At 47.2% G+C, this 23803-nt stretch overlaps 1 protein-coding gene and 1 pseudogene across 1 annotated transcript in view; both read right to left on the reverse strand.

Moving 5' to 3' along the window:
* Positions 1-15903: 15903 nt before the first annotated feature.
* The window catches only part of TNFAIP8L3 (TNF alpha induced protein 8 like 3), a 38970-nt gene continuing 31070 nt past the window's right edge, over positions 15904-23803 (reverse strand). The window contains exon 2 of the mRNA XM_055133789.1: positions 15904-17272. Within this exon, the coding sequence (XP_054989764.1) occupies positions 16710-17272 (563 nt within the window). The 3' untranslated portion in view covers positions 15904-16709. The remainder of the gene's footprint in view (positions 17273-23803) is intronic.
* Positions 23571-23698, reverse strand: LOC129403777 (U5 spliceosomal RNA; annotated as a pseudogene).

Consider the following 23803-nt stretch of genomic DNA (forward strand, 5'->3'; position numbering starts at 1 on the left):
CCAACACCCATTTCCCCACCAGTGAACATTTCCCAGCACTAGTGTTTCCTGTTTCCCTGTCCCCCCAACTCCCCTTCCCAGCCTGACCCTATAGCAGAGGCACGCTCTCTCTCTCTCTCTCCCTCTCTCCCCGACCCTCCTGTCTCCATCTCTCTACCTCCCTCCCTTCCTCTCTCTCTCCCTCTCCCCCCCTCCCCCCCCACTGTGGTTTGCAAGTAACAGTAAGTCAAGGCCAATTTTCTTTTTTTAAGTGAATCATCATAAGATACATGGTTATAAAGTTGTTCATGATTGGGTTTCAGTCATACAATGTTCCAACACTTGTTCCTTTACCAATATTCATTTCCCAACACCATTGTCCCCAGTTTCCCTCCTGCCATCCCAGAGTGGGAATCTTGACTATGAGTTTTAATTCAAGGAGTAAAAACTGCCTGGGCATGGGAAAATGCAAGCTGTCTGGGATACCTCGGGCTCCTCCGCAGAGATGAGGAGGGTACATGTGACTGTTGAGATACACTGGAAAAAAAATCAATGTTTTCATTGACATTGCATGGCAGGACAAGGCTCCTTTCCCCCTCCATATCACTAATAACCCTCTACGACCATCAGGTACTCTAAAATGCTCAACTCTAGTAAGAGTTCTTGCTTAGTAGCAGGTTGGGCTTTGGTTTTATATTCATATTAGCATCATTCAGTGAAGAAGTGTGGTGGTTTATTTCTATTACGCTCTCCAGAAATCATATACAGAAAAAGCCAGTTTTAAAATTATGGGGTCATGTCCGAACATGATCGCCACTCAATACCTCTATTGCAAACCACAACACCCTAAATGAGAGAGAGAGAGAGAGAGAGAGAGAGAGAGAGAGAGAGAGAGAGAGAGAGAGAGAGAGAGAGAGAGCACAAAAGGGTAGGCCCTGCTACAGAAGTGGGGCGGGGTGGGAGGAATGAGGTGGGGGTGAGGGGAGGCACACTGGGATCATTGGTGGTGGAGAATGGGCACTGGTGGAGGGATGGGTACTGAGCATTGTATGACTAAAATGCAAGCACGAAAGTTTGTAAGTCTGTAACTGTACCTCATGGTGATTCACTAATAAAATTTTTTTTTTAAATTACGGGGTCATGTTTACAAACACACAAAAATTGCAATGTTAAAAACAAAATCAACATTACAGGGCCAGAGAGAATAAAATGGGTAAGGCACTTGCCCTGCAGGTGACTAACCACTTCGGTTCCTGGAACCGTATTGACAAAAAAAAACATCCTGTAACTCAGGTCCCACAGAGAAGATCTGGCTTGGTTTAGAAAGCTGAGCCCTGCACCTCCTTTATTAGAATTCATGTAAGTCTGTCACCAGAGTATTTCACAGGGTCTGGAGACACCCTCAGCTGGGTCTAGAGGGAGGCTCTGTTGAGCTCAGACAGAACTGGTCTAGTCACACAAGGACAGGGAACGAGAATGGATTTCATACCCAGGCTGTCTTTTCATATCCAGCCAGGACAGTGGTTGAAGGGCAACCCTGACAGACTGATTCCTCTCCACATACAATTTTTTTTTCCAGATTTTTTCCAGAAATCTTGGAAAAACAAAGCATCTTCAAACTAGGGCACAGTGCTTGCTTCATTGCAAAAGAAAAAGCAGAAAAGATTAAATTCAATGAATGAGAAAGAAATTTCTTGAGAAATCAATCATTGTCATGGAAACGGGTGTCTTACAGATAAAGAATTAAAAGTAATAATTATGAGCTCTCGGGGAGATGACTCAAAGAGCCTGAGTGATTTGCATGTGGAAGCCCAAGTTTTATTCCTCAGCCCCACATGGGCCCTGGAGCATCATTGAGAGTGACCCCCAAATACTACTGGCTTACTTCTCCCTGAAATAACATTTATGAAGAAAACCTGAAATACACTGAATATTTGCTGACTAGTACGTACTAATACCGAGTTGGGAAACTCGTGAAGTAAGGATATGTGGCTGCAGGGGTAGTTCTTCTAAGAGATTGAAACTATAAAAACATTTCAACCAGATGCTGGGTATGAGAAGCACAATGAAATGAAAACTTCGTGGAAAGCACACACACACACACACACACACACACACACACAGGAACTGAATTTTAAATTCCAGTAATAAATTGAAAAAGGAGAAATAAGATTTAGATTTGGTGGGGGTGTTTAGGGGGGCCAAGGGGAGGCCACAGCCAGTGGTGCTCAGGGATTACTCCTGGCTCTGTGCTCAGGGGGGCTTGAGCAATAACATGGGGTTCTGGGGATTGAACATAGGCCTGACAGGACAAGCACGTAACCCACTGGACTATCTCTGACACAGAAATAAGATTTAGGACAATGAAGACACCCTTTGAGAAATGATTGGACTCCATTAGAAGAGAGAATATTGGGAATATTATCGGGAATACTAGAAGTGGAGAAGGGAACAGGCAAATAACCAAAGAAATAAGCATTGAGAACTTCCAAATCTAAGGGAAGATCTACATATCCAGGAGGTGGATAGAACACTCAGATTTCAAATGCAGTGTCACCTCCAGTGAACACCATGGCCAAGTATGCTACCCCTCACTATTAGAACAAGTACAGTAACAAAAAGGAAGGGAGAGGATTTTTTTGAAAAAAAGATCATATCAAGGAGAGATAGTACAAAGAGATAGTATAGAGGTTAAGGTTCTTGCCTGGCATATGGCCAAACTTGTTTGAGCCCTTGAGCATCTTCAGGAGTGATCTCTTGGCATAGGAGCCAGAAGTAAGCCTGAGCACTGCCAGGATGTGGTCCAGATTCTGAAGGGGAAATGAAGGGGGAAAAATCAATTGATGCTGAGAAAGCATTTGACAGTATTCTATATCTACTGTAACAATGCTCAGTAAATTAGGAATAGATAGGAGGAACATTCTTCAGCATATTACATATGTGTCTGTGTGTGTGTGTGCGTGCACACGTGTGCACCAAACCACAATTAACTTTATATTCAGTTGTAAAAACTGAAAGCTTTTCCCATAAATTCTGGAAAAAGGCAAGGATGTTCTTTTTTTTTAAATTTAAATTTTATTTTCATAAAGTTTGTTTACAATAATTGATTATATTCACTATTTCAACACCAATCCCACCACCAAGACACCTTCCAACCACCATTATTTTGAATTTTCTCACAACCACTGAAGCCTAACCCATAGGCAGATGCAAAATAATTTATTTTGTATTGCTTGTTATGAATAGTATGAGATGTCAGTCACGTGGCCGCAAAAGCGGCTGCACGCTCCTGGAATTCTAAAATTTTAAGTAATTGGGGTCCGGAGACATCTTTGCAGCAAGCTGCTCTCTTCTGAGATTCATTTGTGAGCCTCTGGATCATGGCCATTAATGCATTTAAATGGCGCCTGGAGGCAGCTCGGGGTGTGAGCGTCAGGACCCAGTAGTAGGTGGGGAGATGGGAAGAGGTGGCTCATTCCTGATCCCATGAGGCCTGGAGTTTTCAGTCACTGGCCCCGCATTCCTGGGCTTTTCAGTGGATTCATTCTTATGGGAGTGGGGCTCAGGATGAGGCTGTGAAGATCGGCTGTGAAGGTGGCGGTGATTGAGTTCTGGAGGTTTGCCACTACTGAGGTTCATTAGGGGTGGATGGAAGGACAATAGCCGCTCCCATCTGAAATGCCCCCGTGAAATCAGCCTGGTGCAAGGTCCAGAGACATCTCTGCAGTGAGTTGCTCTCTTCCGAGATTCATTTTCAGGATGTTCATTCTTACCACCATCCTCACCTCCACTGTGTTGATCCAGCTAAGGGAGTCACACTTAGAACCCCGCCCACACTCTACTTTTCAACATAGTTTTAGAAATCTAGCCAGAACAATTGAGTCAGAAAAATAATTTAGATGGAAAATGAAGAAGCAAAATCATCACTGTTTAGAATCCGTCCATACATGCATACATAATGACTCTACAAGGAAAGGAAAACTAAAGAATGGCCGGCCAATGTACCGCATGAAGTCAGTGTAAAAAAATTCTCCAAAATAATACTTGCAAACTGAATTTCACAGTAGCATACTAAAAGGATTATACATCACGACTAAGTAGGTTGCCTTATTCCTGGAATGCAGGAATAGTCCAACATGAAAATCATTGTAATGGACTGCATTAACAGAATAAAGCAACGGACACACCCATCACCTTAACTGATGCAGAAAAAGCATTGGCCAAACTTGAGACTTTCATAGTAGAAACACTTTACAAACGAGGAATAGAAGGAAACTATTTCAACATAAATAATCTGTGAGGAGGGTGAGCTGTACACAGGGAATGGAATGCTTCCCTTGTGTGCAGCCGACTCTCATTTGACCCCCAGCACTACATCTGACCCCACAAGTACCACCAGGATTGAGCACTGCTGGGTGTGGCCCAAACCCAAACCCAAACAAAAAATCTGATAAACTCAGAGTTAACAATATAATCATAAGGGTACTAGACCCTGAGCACTGCTTGGGGTCACTTCTGAGCACTGAGTGTGGCCCCATGCCCATGAAAGAACAACAAAAACAAAAGCAAAAGAAAACAATGCTTAGCAAAGGCCACAGAAGCTGGGAAGTGGCATTCTTGCCTTTCATGTGTGAGGCCCAACCTTTGGCACCACAAAACAAATATTATAGTCACAGGTGAACACCTGAAAGATTTTTTTTTTTTTTTAGTTTAAGATGAAGAACTGAAGATGAAGTCAGAAATGTCTGATCTTGCCACTTCTAATCAGCATAGTGCTGGACATTCTTTTTTTCCCCCCTTTTCTTTTTGGGTTATACCCAGCAATGCACAGGGGTTACTCCCAGCTCTGTACTCAGGAATTACTCCTGGTGGTGCTCAGGGGACCATATGGGATGCTGGGAATCGAACCCGGGTCGGCCATGTGCAAGGCAAACACCTTACCCGCTGTGCTATCACTCCAGCCTTACTGCTGCAAATCCTTATACCAGACAAATAGAAGATGTCTAAAATAAGAAAAAGTACAAGTATGATTTATGTGCAGAGAATCCTAGCAATTGCATAACCTGTTAGAACTTGTAGATGAGTGCAGTAGTTATAAAATTCCAAGTGAACACATAAAAATCAGTTGTATATTTATACCATATGAAATTATAAAAAACAGTTCCTCATAGCATCGAAAAGTATAAGTAATTAGAAATCAAAGAGATGAGTGTCTTGTCACATGAAAACTACAGCTAGCAAAATAAATTCATGATTCAAAGAACTAAAGGTAAAGATCATAAAGAGCAAATGATTAAATAAAAACCTTCATGACAGGTCTTGGCAACAATTTCTTGATATAACATCAACATCACAGGCAACAACTGTAGCACTGTCATCCTGTTGTTCATCAATTTGCTCGAGCGGGCACCTATAACGCCTCCATTGTGAGACTTGTTACTGTTTTTTGCATATCAAATATGCCACGGGTAGCTTGCCAGGCTCTGCCGTGCCAGCAGGATACTCTTGGTAGCTTGCCAGGCTCTCTGAGAGGGGCAGAGGAATTGAACCCGGGTAGGCTGCGTGCAAGACAAACGCCCTACCCGCTGGCAACAACAGAGATAGAAAAATTGGCCTTAGATGTGCATCAAAAGACTATCCGAGTAAAAAGGCAACTCACAGAATTGGAGAACATTCTCCAATTACAGGTTTTCTACTCAGGATTAAATTCAGAATATATAATTTCTAAAACATAGCAACAATAAACAACAAACGAAGCTTAAAATCTGGACAAGGGACTTGAATAGACATTTCTCCAAGAAGATATACACATCTCCAAGAAGATGGCCTATGAGACATGAGAAGAGACCCAGCATCCCAAATCATCAAGAGAAGTACGTCAGAACCACAATGCGACTATCTCACACCCGTAGTATGAGTACTACCATCACAATCCAGAAAATACAAATATTGGCAAGGATGGTAACATCAGAGTCCATGTGCACTGTTGGTGGGTTGTAAAATGGAACAGCTGCTGTAGAAAACAGTATTTAAAATTTTTGTTTTAATTTGAAGGGTAATTTTCAAAATTCAGTAACAATATTAATTTTTTTTGTAATGTAATTACCTTACAATTCAACAGTTCCATCTGGACATATACCTCAAAGACCTGAAATCCCTGCATTACCTTGGAGTGTTCAGTGTCATTCACAATAACTAACATAGAAGCAACCCAAGTGCACACTGACCAATGAGTAAGAAAGTGTGGTCTCTGCATACAGTGGAATATTATTGAACCTTAAAAAAGAGGAAAATTCTGATACATGGAAATTCTCCAGCCTGGATGACTATTGAGGATATTATTATATGTGAAATGTCACAAAAGACAAATCCTGTGATTCCCCCTAAGAATACATCGGCACTGTAGAGACAAAATGGAGTAATGGCTCTTGGGCGCTATGGGGATAGGCTGTACGTGGTTATTGTTCAGTGGGCATAGAGTCAGTTTTACACAATGAAAGGGGTTAGATGGCACAACTATGATGATCGATGGTATGACTTCATATCCTGAACCATGAGCTACTCTCACCAGAAAACAGCTGCCATTGTGAGATTAGAGTGGAAGTGGGACCCAGTTCCCCACTTAGCAGAATCTTCCTCACTGGTGTCAAGAAGGGCCTATATGCGAAAGTCATAAGTCCTGCCCTGTGCTCAGAATCCCACAGACAGGGCTGTGACAACCCCAGGTGATGGGATACATTCCTGAGGACAGGGTGTGTGCGTGTTGGATTCAATTTCAACTGTGCATATGGTGGGATATATTCCTGAGGGTGTGTGTGTGTGTGTTTGTGTGTATGTGTGAGTTTCTACTGTGCATGTGATGAAATATATTCCTGAAGGGTGTGTGTGTGTGTGTGTGTGTGTGTGTGTGAATTTCTACTGTGCAAGTGACAAAATATATTCCTGAGGATGTGTGTGTGTGAGTTTCTACTGTGCATGCAATGAAATATATTCCTGAGGTTGTGTATGTGTTTGTGTGTGTGTGTTTCTACTGTGCATGTGATAAAATATATTCCTGAGGTGTGTGTGTGTGTGTGTGTGTGTGTGTGTGTGTGTTTCTACTGTGCATGCGATGAAATATATTCCTGAGGGTGTGTGTGTGTGTGTATGTCTGTGTGTTCTGGACTTGGTTTCAACTCTGGATTATTTCACTGCACATTTGGAAAAGGTAGGAAAATAAATCGATTGACAAGGGATCTAAGGGATTTAAATCATCTGAGAAGTGCAGAACTAAAGATGCCAAATATTTCAAATCAGCAAAAATTTTAAATTTTCAAAAAAAAATTACCTTGTCTAAAGTTTACCAATCAGCTTTTTTATCGTGCAGATTCCCAAGCATTATCTCTAGAGATTAGGTCAGATTGTTTGGGGCCTAACCCCAGATTCTGCATTTTGAACAGACCCATCCCCTGCCCCTGGGAATTCCCCACCCCTGGGAATTCCCTGCAGGGTTGGAGCCCTGTGTTCCTTGGAGGGAATCTGGACTCCTGCGGTGGCACCCTGGTGCAGGGCCTTTCACTGCAGCCTGGGACAGGACAACAGCGTCATGAAGGAGCTGTCAAACTCAAAAGCCCCAGAGGCTGCTCAGGTGTCTCCTCCTCTCCTTGCTGGAACAACTCAGGCTCAGCCTGGTACACTCATGTCTCTGGCATTTCCTTGCTGGTGTGCAGTTCTAGTACATATTTGTTTTTTGTGGGAGGGGGACTCCCAAGTGCCCGAGGGAGTCACTTCATGGGATATTCAGCCAACCAGGCTGGATTCTTCAAAAAGTAGTTGGTTTTTCAAAAAGAGGTTGGTGCCTCTGGGGCTACATTTGAAAGACTAGGGTGGGGTGTGCGGTGCTGGCGTTGGGCCTGGCACCACCTGCATGCAGCCACGTGCCTGGATCCCTGAGCTATTGGAGCCCAAGGAACAGCTTCTTTATTGCTGCTGAGTGTGAGTGAGGGCAGGGAGATCAATAGCTAAAGAATACCAGGTGATGACAATGTTCTAACATTTATTGTTGGGCCAGAGGGATAGTACAGTGGGTAGGGCATTTGCCTTGCATGTGGCCGACCCAAGTTTGATTCCTAGCATCCCATATGGTTCCCGAAGCACTGCCAGGAGTAATTCCTGAGTGCCATGCCAGGAGTGCCTGAGCATTGCAAAAAAAAAAAAAAAAGCTAAAAAAATTATTATTGTGGTCCTTGTTGTATATGTACCAGATCTATCAAATTTATACTTTTTTTTTCTTTTATTGAATCACCATGTGGAAAGTTACAAAGCTTTCAGGCTTAAGTCTCAGTTACACAATGTTTGAACAACCATCCCTTCACCAGTGCACATATTCCACCACCAAGAACCACAGTAAACCTCCCCCCACGCCTCCACCCCCCAGCCCCCCACTCCGCCTGTGTAGCTGATAAAATTCACTTTATTTTCTCTTTATATATGAAATTTTACCTCAAAACTTGTTTGTTTTAAGAGGAAAGGTCAGTTCACAACTCTGGGATACTCAGAAAACAACATTCAACTTAGAAGCTGTTTTTATTTTTTTTTTCTTTTTGGGTCACACCTGGCGATGCACAGGGGTTACTCCTGGCTCTGCACTCAGGAATTACTCCTGGCGGTGCTCGGGGGACCATGTGGGATACTAGGAATACAAACTCGGGTTGGCCGTGTGCAAGGCAAACGCCCTACCCACTGTGCTATCGCTCCAGCCCCCTGAGAAGCTTTTTTAAAGCCTGCTAGTGTACAGTGCTTGGGGGTGATGCGGTTCCAGTGAGTCTGTGTTCACACTGAGATGAACGGAATGCCCGAGGTAAAGGGGCATGCATGTATGAATCACGTTACACACAGTGACTGATGGGGGGAGGGGAGAAGTGGGGTTCTGAGAATGTCATTAAATGTTCCATGTGTTGAGTCTATGTTTTACAGTAATTCTGATAGTTTGGACTGGAGCGATAGCACAGCGGGTAGGGCATTTGCCTTGCATGTGACCGACCTGGGACCTGGGTTTGATTCCTCCACCCCTCTTGGAGAGCCCGGCAAGCTACCAAGAGTATCCCACCCACACGGCAGAGCCTGGCAAGCTCCCTGTGGCATATTCGATATGCCAAAAACAGTAACAACAAGTCTCACAATGGAGACATTACTGATGCCCAGTCGAGCAAATTGATGAACAACGGGACAACAGTGCTACAGTGCTGGTAGTTTTTGATGGAAACTCAAGGTAAGGCTTATCTGTGACAATGCTTCTGGCCTTGTCTCTGCAGAGAGCTGTTCCTGGCTCTGCTCAGTGGAGGGTGGGCCCTTGTGGGCTGTTCCCTGGCCCCACATCATGCTCTGGGCTGGCTTTCTGCTTCTGCCTTCCTTCTCTGGAATCATGAGCTGACTTTCTTGGTGAGAGGTTCTCACGGGGATCATTGAGGAGTCTTGTCTTTGGCCTCATTGGACACCCATGGCTTCGCTTCATTTCTGTCACGAGGGAGCTCCTTCCTTCCAAGAAACCCTCCATACCCAGATGTTCTCCTGTGACACTCTGAACATCAACCGTGGGGCGGGCAGAGATCTCCTAGGCCCGGGGCAGCTCTCCCCTTCGCAGCCAGGGCCTCCAAGGCCCGGAGAGGACGAGCCTATGGAAATGCTGACCGGCCTGTGGTGAGCTCTTATACAACCTCTGACTCATGGCTCCAGCCCGCCGGACACTTTCTGCCGCCTGTGAAAGCCGAAAAGGAATCCGCCCCTTCTCTCTCCCCAGGCCCCGCTGTCTGCTTCTAAAATCAGGTCATTGCTGTCTCTGGAGCAGAGAGCAGAGAGCAGAGGCAGTCTCAAGGCCCTCGCACAGAGGGAGGAGAGAACCAGTGGTCCTTTTCTTCACGGATGGACAGACAGAGCCACATGAGCCCGCCGGCAGCTCAGAGGCTGAGGGAGCACGGCCCCCCTCCATGGCGTGGCTGATCACGGTTTCCCTGCCAGCCTTGAGCTCGCCCTGCCAAGCTCCGGCTCGAAGCCAGACCCTTGTTGGGGCAGGGCCAAACCCCAGACTCCCTGTCCCAGGATCCCGTCCAGGAGGGCCTTCCCAGTCTGCAGGGAGTTCTGGGGGTACAGTCTGGGGGTACAGCTTGGGTGGGCAGCTGCAACCCCTTTTCTCTTGAGACCACCCCAGCCCAGCAGAGGAAGGATGGCGAGTGCTGCCAAGTGGCCGGGCCTCCTTCTGGAGCCTGGGAGGAGTCTGAGTGGCCTCCAAATTCAGCAACATGGGCCTGCTTTTGGGGGGCACCGTGGGTTCTCGCAAGCAGTGATCAGGAAGCACTGGGGGTCTTTTCTGGCCTTCATCCACCCTGAGGTTCAACGCTGCTGGGTGTGGCTCTTGTTATTAAAAAAACAACAACAACACCAACCGAGGGGCTGGAGCAATTGTACAGCGGGTAAGCTTGCCTTGCACACAGCCGACCTGGGTCCGATCCCCGGCATCCCCTATGGGCCCCGTAGCATGCCAGGTGTGATTCCTGAGTGCAGGGCCAGGAGGAATCCCTGAGCACTGCTAGGCGTGGCCCAAATAAATGAAAAAGGTGAAAAAAAAATGTGAGAGAGACCCTGAAAACAGATAGTCCTCGTGATCCAGAAAGTTCCCATGTTGTTTTTTTCTTTTTTTAAATTAAGTTGTCAGACTGATACAAATCTGAAAAACCCCTTTGGTCACGGATTTTTGCCTGCCCCTGCACCCCTGCCTCTGAACTCTGGGGGGATTCCTAGATGCCATGTGGAAGAACAGGTTTCGGAGTCTTTCCCCCCACAAGATTCCAGGAGAAGAGCAGGTGGGTGGGATCGGGCAGCTCCTGCTGTCTCCCAGGCAGAGCAAGCTAGTCAGATTTTCACTGAGTGGTTGTACTTGCTATCTGGGACCATGTTGTGTTTTTTTTTTAAAAAAAAAAATCTCAAAGATATAGTGGTACAGGGCATATAGACCAGGTTTGGACTTAAAAAATTTTTTTTTTACTTTTTTTTTTTTAATTTTAGTTTTTGGACCACACCTGACAGAACCCAGGGACTACTCCCAGTTCTGTGCCCAGGGTCACTCCTGGTGGCCTTTGTGGGCCAGAGGCAGTGCTGGGGAAAGAACCAGGGTTGGCCACGTGGAAGGCAAGCAGGCACCTTATTGGCGGTGCTGTCTTTCCAGCCCCCTGATTTGGGGGTTTAAAAATACATAGAGGGTAGGTTTATAGATATAAATATTTTATATAAATATCAGTGGATACAAGAAGTTCAGTGGGAGCAGCCAATGATGAATGTACTGGCTTGTTCTGAAAATGTACAGATGGGGGAGGCGGGAGCTGGGAGATGCAGGCCAGATGGAGGGATTGTTTCCTTGGGATTTGTCACCCAGCGGAGACCTGGAGTGGCTGAGGGTGTCGAGACTCACAGATGCGCGCTCGGGGAGGGCGAGTGGTGCAGACACATGGCAGGCAGCGGGCGTGGCTGCGGGACTCAGCCAGGGCGGGTGCTGGGCGCGCAGCACTGCAGCGGGGGCAGGGCTGCGTGCTCAGGGACACGTCCAGACGGGGCAGCCGGCTGTCCCTGCCAGCGTCGTCCGGGTCACGCTCTGAGCCAGGCACAGCGCCCGGGAGTTAGTGTGCGGCCGGACCGGTGCGGTGTTGCCCTTCCTGTGCCTCGGCGTCCAGGGGCTCGCACCGTTTCCTGCCGCCGTGCTCACGCTCACGTGCTTGCGGTGCTGCGGCGTTGGAAGGACAAGGCAGGCCCTGTGCCACCGAGCCGCCCCCGGGCCTCTGGCCGGTGATCTGTCTATTCCATGCTGCTTTGAAACCAGTTCTCTTGGGGGAACCCTCTCCACGACGACACTCCAACTGCTTTTGTGGGTTCTCACTACTGGGAAGTGTCTTCCGAGAGCACAAAGGCATGTCTGCACTGTTTTGGGTGTTTTGTTTTTGGTTTTGTGGGGGTAAGTTTATTTTGTTTTTTTGGAGGGGGCATACCCAGTGGTACTCAGGGGACCATATGTGGTGATGGGGATTGAACTGGAATCAGCTGTGTGCAAGGCAAGAGCTTTAACCCCTGCTGGGCCCCAGGAGTCCTGCGGGCCATTTGTTTCAGCTTTTCTTGGCTGGCAAAAACATGATAGAAATAAGGCCCAAAAGGAGGTAGGTAGGAGAGAGAGAGAGAGAGAGAGAGAGAGAGAGAGAGAGAGACAGAGAGAGAGACAGAGACAGAGACAGAGACAGAGACAGAGACAGAGACACACACACAGAGAGAAACAGACACAGAGAGAGACAGACAGAGAGACACAGAGAGACAGAGACAGAGAAAGGAGAGAGACGAAGAGAGAGGGAGGGAGAGAGAGACAGAGACAGAGAGAAACAGGGGGGAGGGAGAGAGAGACAGAGAGAAACAAAGAGAGGAAGGGAGGGAGAGAGAGATAGAGACAGAGAGATAGAGGCAGAGACAAAGAGAGAATGCCTGCCACAGTGCCTGCAGAAAGTGGGATGTGGGGGCCGGAGGGAAACTGGGGACATTGGTGGTGGGAAATGTACACTGCACAGGTGTTGGAACATTACATGACTGAAATCCAATCATGAACAACTTTGTAAATGTGTATATCACTGTGATTCAATTAAAAAAAAAACCCAACCATGGTAGGAGTCCTCAGGATAAACCAAGAATAAAACTCTTTTTTCAGTGTCAATATATTTTTAGCATTACAAATCTTATTTATTTGTTTTTAGTTTCTAGGCCTCCCTAGCAGAGCTCAGCCCCACAGGGCCCAACCATCAATTCTCGGCCAGCAAAGCCGTTCGATGCCGAGACCCAAGGGTGCAGTGCTGCTGGGGTGCCAGTGCTGGTCCTGGGAATACCGAGGCCACCCCATTGCATTGCAATCCTGCACCCAGCAGTGCTCAGGGGACCCCAGCTTTGGGAATCAAGTCCAAGTCAGGTGCATGCGAGGCATGTGCCCTAATTGTTTGCTCTGTCTCCCAGCCCCCGGTCGTTGGATTTTTATATAAAATACTGAGATCTGTGAACCTTTCAGCTGGTTGGTGACGCTCAAGAGCCACTTGCATTTACACGCCAGGGGTAGCTGAGAAGTGTGTGCCTGGGATTGTTCCTAGTGGTCTCGTCTTGGGGGTGAGGTGGCTTCTTGGGTACAGGGAGCCCAGCACCTCCAGGCCACGATTGGTCACTCGGAGATGTCCCCAGCTGGTTCTGGAGCAGAGAACCTCTTAGCCAGCTCAGTAGGGGAGCCTGCGGCAGTAGAATGCGTCTCATTGTTCTTTGCAGTTGCACTTGCTGAGCCTTATTCGTGGAAGTGCTCATCCTTCTCTAACACAGCAAGGAATAGTCAAGTTTCCTTCGAGACCCACGAATGGTCACAATTTGTGCATCCTTTCTCTGCTGCCCTGCCTGGTGCCCTCGGGCACTTGTAGGAGAGTGCCTTAGCCCTCTTTGGCCGGGCCCCTATTTCCCTGTGGTGTGGCAGATGGACAGAAGAGTTTAACTCATTCATTTTTTCCCCATTTTTTGCTTTTTGGGTGCTCAGTGGTGCTCAGGGCTTACTTCTGGCTCTGTGCTCAGGGATCACTCCAATGGGTGATCCCTGTTTGGGGATTGAACCTGGAAGTGCAAGGCCACTTCCCTAGCCACTGTGCTATCTCTCCAGCACCCCCTCCCCACACACCCCCGAATTCATTTTTGAGTGTAGGTGTCTGGAAAGGATTTCTAACCTCATGAGAAAAGCACCTGTGTCTAGGGGCCAGGAATGTGGCTCAGTGATAGAATGAATACCCTCCATGCATGTGCAAGGCCCAGGGTTCAATTTCTGGCATGGCATGACCCTTTCAGCTCCCCCGTACTAGCCCTGCTTGCTGGCTCCTAAGTACCACCATGTCCTAGTACCACTGGAAGTGGCTCCTCCAAAAAAAATTAGATCCTATTTCTAGATCGCTTTGCGGCCACGCAATATAGCCTAGTTCTCCCTCTCAGAACCTGGCAAGCTACCTAGAGTTTCTTGCCCACATGGGAGAGCCTCACAAACTCCCCATGGCATATTCATATGCCAAAACCAGTAACAATGATGGGTCTCATTCCCCTGACCCTGAAATAGCCTCCAATGTGGCATCGTTGGGAAGGACGAGTAAAGAGAGGCTTCTAAAATCTCAGGGCTAAGTTACTGAGACCGCTTGAGAAATTCGACAATCAACAGGATGATGATGATGATGATGATGATGATGATGATGATGATGATGATGATGATGAATGATGATGATGATGATTTCTAGAACAATCCTTTGAAGCAGTCATTGTTTAATCAAACATGCACCCCAAGGCTGATTTTAAGAAGCCCACATGAAAATTCAGCTACTGCTTTCTCAGTGCTGCCCTGACACCAATGACCTTCCAGGCCAAATGAACAAATATCATTCATTGTTCAGTTGTTGGGTCTGTGAGGAAGGGCTAGGCTATGTTTGTGAGATACAGAGACCAAGGGACCAACAGCTATCCCTGACTCCCCACTGGGCATCCTCCTTGCTTGAAGAATTAATATACAGAACTCCCATTCGAGTGAAGTGGGGAGGCTAGAGAGAGCCCATACATGCATGTATTTGCAAACTACAGGACCCAGCATGCCTTGCATTTCCCCTAGGAGAGGGATGCTGGTCCCCTGGCAGGGGGGTGTGGCGGAGGGTGGGGTCCTCCAGAGAGTTTAGAGGGGGTGGTTAGCCCTGGATTCAAAGAAATGCACATGGGTCTGGCCATGAGCTCATTTTCCGTTCTGCCTTCTTCTCTGTCTGTAGAATGGACCCATGTTATCATTGAGATAAGGGAGTGCTTTAGTTTGGAGCCAAGTTAGGTGAACGAATTTTGAGTCCTGGTAGCTAAAGAGCGTCTCTGGTAGTGTGTCCTGCTGTTCCATGCAGCATTTGATGGTGTGTTGCTTCCAGCCATCCCCAGGGCTCCTGTGCAGTGCTCCCTGGTGAGGGGAGAGCTGGGGACTGCATTCATGTGGTATTTTCTCACTGGCTGACAGGAGACAGCCTTGTAGGAGGAGCAGATCTCCAAATGTGGTGACCTCCTGGCCACTTCACAGAAGCGTAAGTACACAGCCCAATGACAGTAAAGACAAAGCTGCATGCAGCAGGCGTGCAGCTGGGAGAGTCTGACGTGGGCCCGAGCAGGTGGTGGGCCTGGGAGCTCGCTCTGCAGTGCTCATGGCCCACATGTTCTCCCCATCCCGGCTTCTTCCCCTGGGGCCCCATGGGGAGCTCTCAAGTTCCATTTTCTCCTTCCTCTCAATCCCTTTAGCATTAGTTTTTGTTTTGTTTTGGGGCCACATTCAGCAGTGTTCAGTGCTCAGGGGGCTGGTCCTGGTGGTATGTGTGGGGGGTGAGGGGTCCAGGTGGTGCCAGGGATCCATTCAGGGCCCCTGTGTGTGAAAGCATGCACTTCAGCTCTTTGAACCAGCTCTCTGAGTCCAAACCCTTGTCCTTAAACGCTGATTCTACAGTACTAGTAATTTTTTTTTCTTTTTGGGTCACACCCAGCGATGCACAGGGGTTACTCCTGGCTCTGCACTCAGGAATTACTCCTGGCAGTGCTCGGGGGACCATGTGGGATGCTGGGGATTGGACCATGTCGGATGTTTGCACCTGAGTTGGCCGCGTGCAAGGCAAACGCCCTACCTGTGTACTATCGTTCCAGCCCCACTACTAGTAATTTTATCAATTTACTCATTGACTGGTCACCAGGAACTATGAGGCCTTCCCTTTTTGTTCTGTTTGCTTAGTGGGGCCATGGAGTGAACCTCGAACCTCAGCACGGAGCAATTTGTGTGAGCCACATCCCTGGCCCCAGAGTTTTGATTTTTGAATCACAACACCCAAACCTCTGGCCTGAAGGGTCGATTCAGTTTATTTAATGAATCAGAGAAAACAGTACACAATGAAAGGCCAAGAAACACAGATAGGGGCCCATTCTGCTGACCCTCCCCATGGCTCTGGAACTGGAGGAAGATGGGGGAGAGTTTAGACGGTGCTTCTCCACGCCTGCTCTTGGGGGTCATCCTGTCTCTGCTCCCTCACCCTGCTGTCCCTGAAAGCTCCTCTCTGCAGGAGCCTGCACATCAGAGTCCTGGGGGGAAAAAAATCGTGGTCCTGGAAATGCATGTTTTCCCAGTGTGCAGCAGCTATAGTTTCACACCTTTGGATTCCTTATTAGTTGGGAAACAGCACGGCCGGAGACAGACGCAAGCCCAGCCCGCGAGACAGCTGTTTTCCTCTCTGAGCCAGGCTGACCTCTCGCCCTGGGGAGAGAAAATGGTGAAGCCCTTAGGCAAGAGCGCTCTGTGGCCGCCACTGTCTGTCTCTGCTGACCCCGAAGCCGCAGACCTCATCCGTGTCCTCTGACCCAGCTCGAGGATGTGACCAGGAGCAGGGCAGCCTCTCTGGCCTGGACGGATGGAACATCCCACGAATGCACAGACACAGGTGATTGTCGGCACAGACAATCATCAGCGAACTCAGGAGACTCCTGGGCCCAATGGGCAGCAACATCAGAGGGACAAATAGGACAGAACACAAGGCCCCTGTCATAGGCTTCCTCCTCCTCCTCCACCTCCTCCTCCTCCTTCAGTCTCACCCAGACCTTGCAGGGGCGCTGCAACTGGAACACAGCGGGTGGGGTGGGGGGAGGGAAGGCATTCAGAGGATTTTCTCATCGAGCAGTTTATTGATTCCCTCACAAATCCTCTTGAGGCTGGGCCTGCAGTCTCCCTCCAGGCTGTAGAGGGTGGACAGGAAACCCACGTCAGCAAAGTGGTCGAAGACATGGTTGATGCGCCCGTGGGTGCGGGGCGTCAGGTGGCGCCGCACCAGTTCGTGCACCAGGTCCTGGCACTCGTGCAGCAGCTGCGAGAGCACGTTCCTGTCGAAGGTGTACTCCACCTCGTAGAAGCTGACCATGGTCATGGCCGTCTGGTTCAGCTTCTTCCGGAACTTCTCCACGATCACCACCTCCTCTGGGCTGAACTGGTTGTGGCGATAGAGGACCCCGATCTTGACCGCCACCTTGATCAAGTCCTTCATGATCTTGTGGGCTTCCTTCTTGCTGTGCGTGTGCTCCCGGGTCACCTTGTAGAGCTCATCGAAGATCTCGCTGCTCGTGTCATCGATCAACATGTTGGCCACGGTCTTGCTGGCGATCTTGCTGAGAATCTTCTTCTGGGCCTGGAGGGCAAGGCTCTTGGAGCTGAACGCATCGGGGCCTGAGGGGAGGAAAGAGGGAGGAGTTACAGAAATAGGAGACCCCGTTGATGACACTGCTAGAACTGGTACACACGAACCTGAAGTTGTTTTCGCTTGTTCGGGGGTTGGTTGGTTGGGAGTCGGGGTGGTGGCTCCCAAGCAGTGTTCAGGGATGACAACTCCCCCGCCCCCAGGCTGTGTGGTTTTTTTAATGGTAATTAAGCCACCAAATGTTTTGCTTCTTAGGCCCACTAGTGCCAGGGGCCACCAGGTCCTACCCAGTGGTGCTCAAGGGACCATTTTGTGCTGGGAGCTGAATGCAGATCTCCACATGCTGGTCCTTTGAGCTATCTTTCCAGTTCATAAAACATTCAGAGAAAAATCCCACATTTATACTCTAAAGTCATTTTATAATGCATAAGTGAGTCCCATTCCCCACCTTCTGAGTCTAAATGACACGTTTTTTTTCTTTTTGGGTCACACCTGGTGATGCACAGGGGTTACTCCTGGCTCTGCACTCAGGAATCACCCATGGTGGTGCTCAGGGGACCATATGGGATGCTGGGAATCGAACGCGGGTCGGCCGCGTGCAAGGCAAATGCCGCTGCGTTATCACTCCAGCCCCTAAGTGACACTTTCTCTCAGAAAGCAGATGCCTTGGGTCCAGGCACAATAGGCCCTTTCCAACCTACTGTGTGCAGAAGGACTTTCTCATAGTTCACTCCCAGAGAACTTCCCACAACGGCCGTTGGACTAGAAACCATTTGGACAAGCATAGAGCCCAGAGCCAGTGCCCCTTGACCAGGACAGACGGGGGCAGTGGGTTGTGGTGATCCTTAAAAATTGGGATGTGGCTGAAAGTCTCTGTTCCCACATGGCAACTGTCCCATGGCCGATGTTCCCTGTGTGTACATCAGTGACAGAGCAGAGGTCTGGACAGCTGACCAGGAGAGCTCCTGCAGGACATGCTCCCCATCCTGCTGTCCCAGAGAAACGGGCCCAGCACCCCCAGATCAAAGAAGGAACAGATGGGTGTGAAGCAGCTTCACACACCCCAAGTTGATGTATGTCCCTGCTACCTTCCCTTTTTAAAATTTTTTAATTTGATTTTTTTTAGTTGAATCACCATGAGATATTGGGATCACCGTCTTGCCTTTTTAATTTTTTTAAGATGGTGACCCCATGTCTTAAGTACGTCTAAAAATGACCTTTTGGTAAATAAGAAATTCTCAGTAGTAAGAAAGCAATGAGTAAGGAGAGGCTGCTAAAATCTCAGGACTGAGAGGAATAGAGACGTTATTGGTGCCCGCTTGAGTAAATTGATGAACAATGGGATGACAGTGATGATGATGATGATGATGATGAGGATGATGATGATGAAGAAGAAAGCAATTGTTCACAATTTCATTTGGCAGATATGGGAAACCGCCTTACAGTCAGCAGGGACTGAGATGGGATGGGGAACTCCATGAAGTCACCAATGGTGACGAGCAAAGGGACTCCCACCACCCCTTTCTTGGGCTGTCTGCCTGTCTGTCTGTCCCTCTCACCTACCCAGGGAGATTCAGTACCAAGATGGAATGCAGAGCCGGGCACAGGGACGGAAAGGCAGCTGCCAAGTCAAATACTCGAGGACTGTTGCAGATGAGTAGCACTGTGGCACTGTCGTCCTGTTATTCATTGATTTGCTCAAGCGGGCACCAGTAACATCTCCGTTGTGAGATTTGTTGTTACTGTTTTTTGCATATCAAATATGCCACGGGTAGCTTGCCAAGCTCTGCCATGCGGGCAGGATACTCTCGGTAGCTTGCCGGGCTCTCCAAGAGGGACAGGTTGGCCGTGTGCAAAGCAAACACCCTACCCGCTGTTCTATTGTCCAGTGCAGACAGCAAAATAGAGAGCAAACGTCATCCCCCACCCCTTGGAGAACTGAGCGGCCCCTTCGGCCAACTGCTCTGCGGCCATACAAAGGGGTAGATCTGTAAGGCACAGTGGACAGAGAGACGGCCATGCATGGCTAGCTCCCGCAGTCCTCTCTCAGCAGCTCCTCTTGGACCCCACCCCCGGTTCCTCCCTGGACTCATCCCTCAGCACACGGTGCTGAACCCTCGGAAGGCCTGATCTTACAGACGCAAACCCAACAAGATACTCTGAGCCCGCCCTTCTCTGCACGCACACAGCCACATGGACTGGCCAGGCCTCACTCCCTCAAACCTAGTCCAGAAACGTCTGCAGTTGGGCCTCTCCCAGCTGAGGGCCCTCAGGCTTGTGCCCTACAGGGGTGTCACTGCAGTGGGTGCAGAAGTAAAGGAGTGGGCACTGGGCAGCTCCTCCAGCCCCAGGCAGTTCCCTCCTGAGAGCAAGGACACCACAAACAAGTTCACAGCCAAAGAGATGCTACTATATCCTTCCTGCAGTTTTATGTGCTGAGGGAATAAACTCATCCTTAACTCTTCCCTACCGGCAGAACAGCCTGACTTGCTGATTTGTGTTCTTCCAGACTTTGAGGCAAATAATGTGCCCAGTCTGGTCATCTCCAATAGCCACTGCATCTGCCTGCGTAACCTTTGCGAGCGTCACAGATGTCCAGAAGACGGTGCCGTGCAATGTAAAGTTTCCATCTCCGGAGACATTTGGATAAAGATGCTCCAGTAGCTAACAGGCCTGTGACTGAAATGAACGCCAGCCTCCTGCCTCCTCAGTGCCTGTTCTAATGGGTGCCATGGAATCTAGCTGGATGTGTCCTTCCTTGGGAGACCCGGCTTCTGTAAGCCGCCCATGGTTGAAGAATTTCCAGAGATGCTCTGGAGACCCAGCCCGAGTGAGTTTGTATAGAAGCTTACATAGAAGCAACAGTGCACACGTGGGGCCATGCCAGCCCCCGTTGGCGCGGGCTGAATGGGAAGGAGGGCAGGCTTCATGCCAGGCCCTTCAGGGGGGAACCCTTGATGCCTTCACCCAGGATTTCCTGCTCTTTTCACGCCCAGTACCCCTGACACCTGCTCCTGATCTGTTTTTGTAGGAATTTTGAAAAATGGCATGCCTCCTTGCATAGTTAAGCTGTTATTATTATTTTTCACCTGAAGTCTAAATAGTTGTACTCTCTAACAATAGAATTTTAAAATTCTGTATATATTGATGTTCAAAGCTAAGAATGAGGGGCCAGAGAGATAGTACAGTGGGTAGGGCATTTACCTTGCACACGGCCAACCTGAGTTCGATTCCCAGCATCCCATATGGTCCCCCAAGCACTGCCAGGAGGGATTCCTGAGTGCAGAGCCAGAAGTAACCCTTGAGCATCACTGGCTGTGACCCCCCCAAAACCAAGAAAATAAAAAAAAATAAAAAATAAAGCTAAGAACGATACTGAGGGGTTGGATAGATAATGTTAGAGTCTCCCAGTGCTGGGTTTGATCGATGGCACCATATCCGATCACCTGAGCACCACCAGGAGTGAGTCCTGAGCACAGAGCTGGGAGTAGCCCCTGAGTACTGACAGGTGTGGCCAAATGACTACCCCCCAAAAAAAGAATTTCATGACATTGGAATTTTAAAAAACTGTTCAATGTAACATACAGTGATGACAGTGACATAGCATCTATATTACTCACTCCAGAACAACAGGAATAAGCCCTTCTTTAAAACTTGGAAGTGGGGCCAGAGCGATAGCACAGCGGGTAGGGCGTTTGCCTTGCACACGGCTGACCCGGGTTTGATCCCCGGCATCCCATATGGTCCCCCAAGCACTGCCAGGAGTAATTCCTGAGTGCAAAGCCAGGAGTAACCCCTGAGCATCGCTGGGTGTGACCCAAAAAGCAAAATAAATAAATAAATAAATAAAACTTGGAAGTGTTGGGGCTGGGGAGATATGTCTGTCATGCATGGGGTCCCAGGTTTGGTCCCTAGAACCACAGAGTCTTCCTATACCACGTGGTATAGCCCTGGTGGCTCCCAGTACTGCTGAAGATGCCCCCACCCCCCCATTAATTGGAAATGGGACAGTGGTTCCCAAAGATGTCCATATTTCTCCCTGAAGTATTTTCCTTCAGTCACCCAGAGGACATCAATGTGTTTTTATGGTTGAAATGCTTGATCAATCATCAAAATTATAAACAAAGGATACATAGAGATTGAAGTTTAAAAGGGGATTCCAGTGACCATAAATCTCTAGTTCTTCAAAAGTATCTTCTCGGAACAGGTAGATAGCACGTTTAATATGTAGGAGGCCCTATGTTTAATCCCTGGAACTACACCTGACCCTCCCCGCCAACTCCTTCATACACACACACACACACACACACACACACACACACACACACACACAGCACCACTGACTATAGTCCTGAGGTTCCCCATCATCTCCAGGTCTGAGTTGTGTACCTCCTGGCCTGGACTGTGGGGCACTCAATTTTTTTTCAAGGGTCTTAATGGTTTTCATTTAAGTAACTATTCAAAAAATAGAAAAGATATAAGGAAATGGAAAAATATTTCATGTTCATGGAATGAAAGAATTAATTTGTCGAAACAGCTGTCCTGTTCAAAGAACCATTCAGATTCCACTGGAATTCTTCAAAGACTTAGAACAAATATTACTAAGATTTGTATGGAAATTTTATGACAAGCAATCCCGAGAAAAAAAGAAGTTGGGAGGCAATAAATGGTTTGCGTTTAAACTATCCTATAAAGCTACAACAATCCAAATAGTGTGGTATGGAATAAAAGCAGATTCACAGACCAATGGAATAAAATCAATAGTCCAAAAGTAAAGCCTTGGTTATGTGGGCAGTTGATTTACAACAACTGAACAAGAAATATAAAGCGAAGAAAAACCTCTTTAATAAAAGGTGTTGAAAAAACTGACTAGCCACAAAATTAAAATTAGCACCCTACCTCATACACAATAGTTAATTCAGAACAGATTAAATTTTGATAAAATGTTAGAGTCTGATCCATAAAATAAACTTAGGAAAGCATAGGCAGAATTCTTTATGATAATGACTTCAGAGGTGCCTTCAATGATTCAACCCATTGGTAACGACAGCAGGAACAAAAATAGACAAATGAAACATCTTCAAGCTAAAGAGTTTCTGTGCTGTGTGAGAAATTATGGCTAAAATAAGAGAATAGGGGCTGTAGTGATAGTACAAAAGTAGGACGCTTGCCTTGCATGTAGCCCATCTGGGTTCAATTCCCAGCATCCCAGATGGTCCACCAGGCCCGCCAGGAATGACTCTGAGCACTGCCACATATAAAGCCCTGAGCACTGCCAGGTGTGACCTCCAAACAAACAAAATGTTTGCACACTATACATCTGACAAAGGGTTATTACCTGAAATAATAGAAAGTGCTTTTCAACTCAAAAGCAAAACAACCACATTTAAAAAATGGGAAGAACTGAGTAGACACTTTCCCAAAGAGGATAGGTATATAGCCAATAGGCATATGAAAAAGTGTTCACTTATTATCAATACAATGCAAATCAAAACAAAAATGAGATATAACTTCACAACAGTGAAAATAGCACATATCAAAAAGACCACAAACAACTTGTGCTGGTGGGGATGTGGCAAAAAAGGAATCCTCATTCACTGTTGGTAGGACTAAACTGGTTCAGTCTCTATGGAAAACAGTCTGGAGACTTCTAAAAATAATTGAAAATATAACTACCATATGATTCAGTAACTCTAATTCTTGGTATCTATCCCAAGAACAGAAAAATACTTAACTTGAAAAAGATATAGGCACACTTATGTTCATTGTAGCACTATTTGCAATAGCCAAGATCTGGAAATATCCCAACTTCTCAACAACAGATGAATGGATAAAAAAATTGGTATATATAGTATATATATATATCTCCCAATATATATATACATTCATAAGACTACTATTGAAATATAAGAAAAGATGAAAAAAGATCTTGCCTTCTGCTACAACATGGATAGAACTAGAGGTGCCGTGTTAAGTAAAATTAGTCAGAGGAGAAAGGCAAATACCAGATTATCTCACTCATATGTGGGATATAAAAAAACAAAGCAACAGAAATGAAAAGAAACTCTTAGGCTCTGATAACAGAACTGAGGTTCCAAGGGCAGGGACAAGGGTTGGGCAGATAAGAAGGGCCCTAGGGACCGTGGGGACACTTGGATGGTGGGTGTGGTGTTGTAACATATAAAACTCCAGATGCTTATGAGGTTACGGGTGTTTTTTAAAACAGATTTAAGGTAGTTTTGGATCCCTGATGTTATCTTTTACTTTTATTTTTAAAAATTTATTTAAATTAATATTTTATATTTTTCCCATTCTTTAAAAATTGAATTACTGTGAGATGTACAGTCACAAAGTTGTTCATGACTGGGTTTCAGTCATACCAGAATTGTTCTTCTCCATGGAAATTTTTAGTAAAAGGTGAAAGATTTATGCAATCTGAAGAGAAATGAGAGTATTCCTGGATGTTTTTAAGTCCTAGTTTCATGCTGCTCCTTGCTGGTTCCTGTGTATGCCATACTTGTCTCTAACTGGTTCTTCACATCCCTTGAGTCTATGCCTGT

This window comes from Sorex araneus, chromosome 3, assembly GCF_027595985.1.
Source record: "Sorex araneus isolate mSorAra2 chromosome 3, mSorAra2.pri, whole genome shotgun sequence".
NCBI classification, from domain to species: Eukaryota; Metazoa; Chordata; class Mammalia; order Eulipotyphla; family Soricidae; genus Sorex; species Sorex araneus.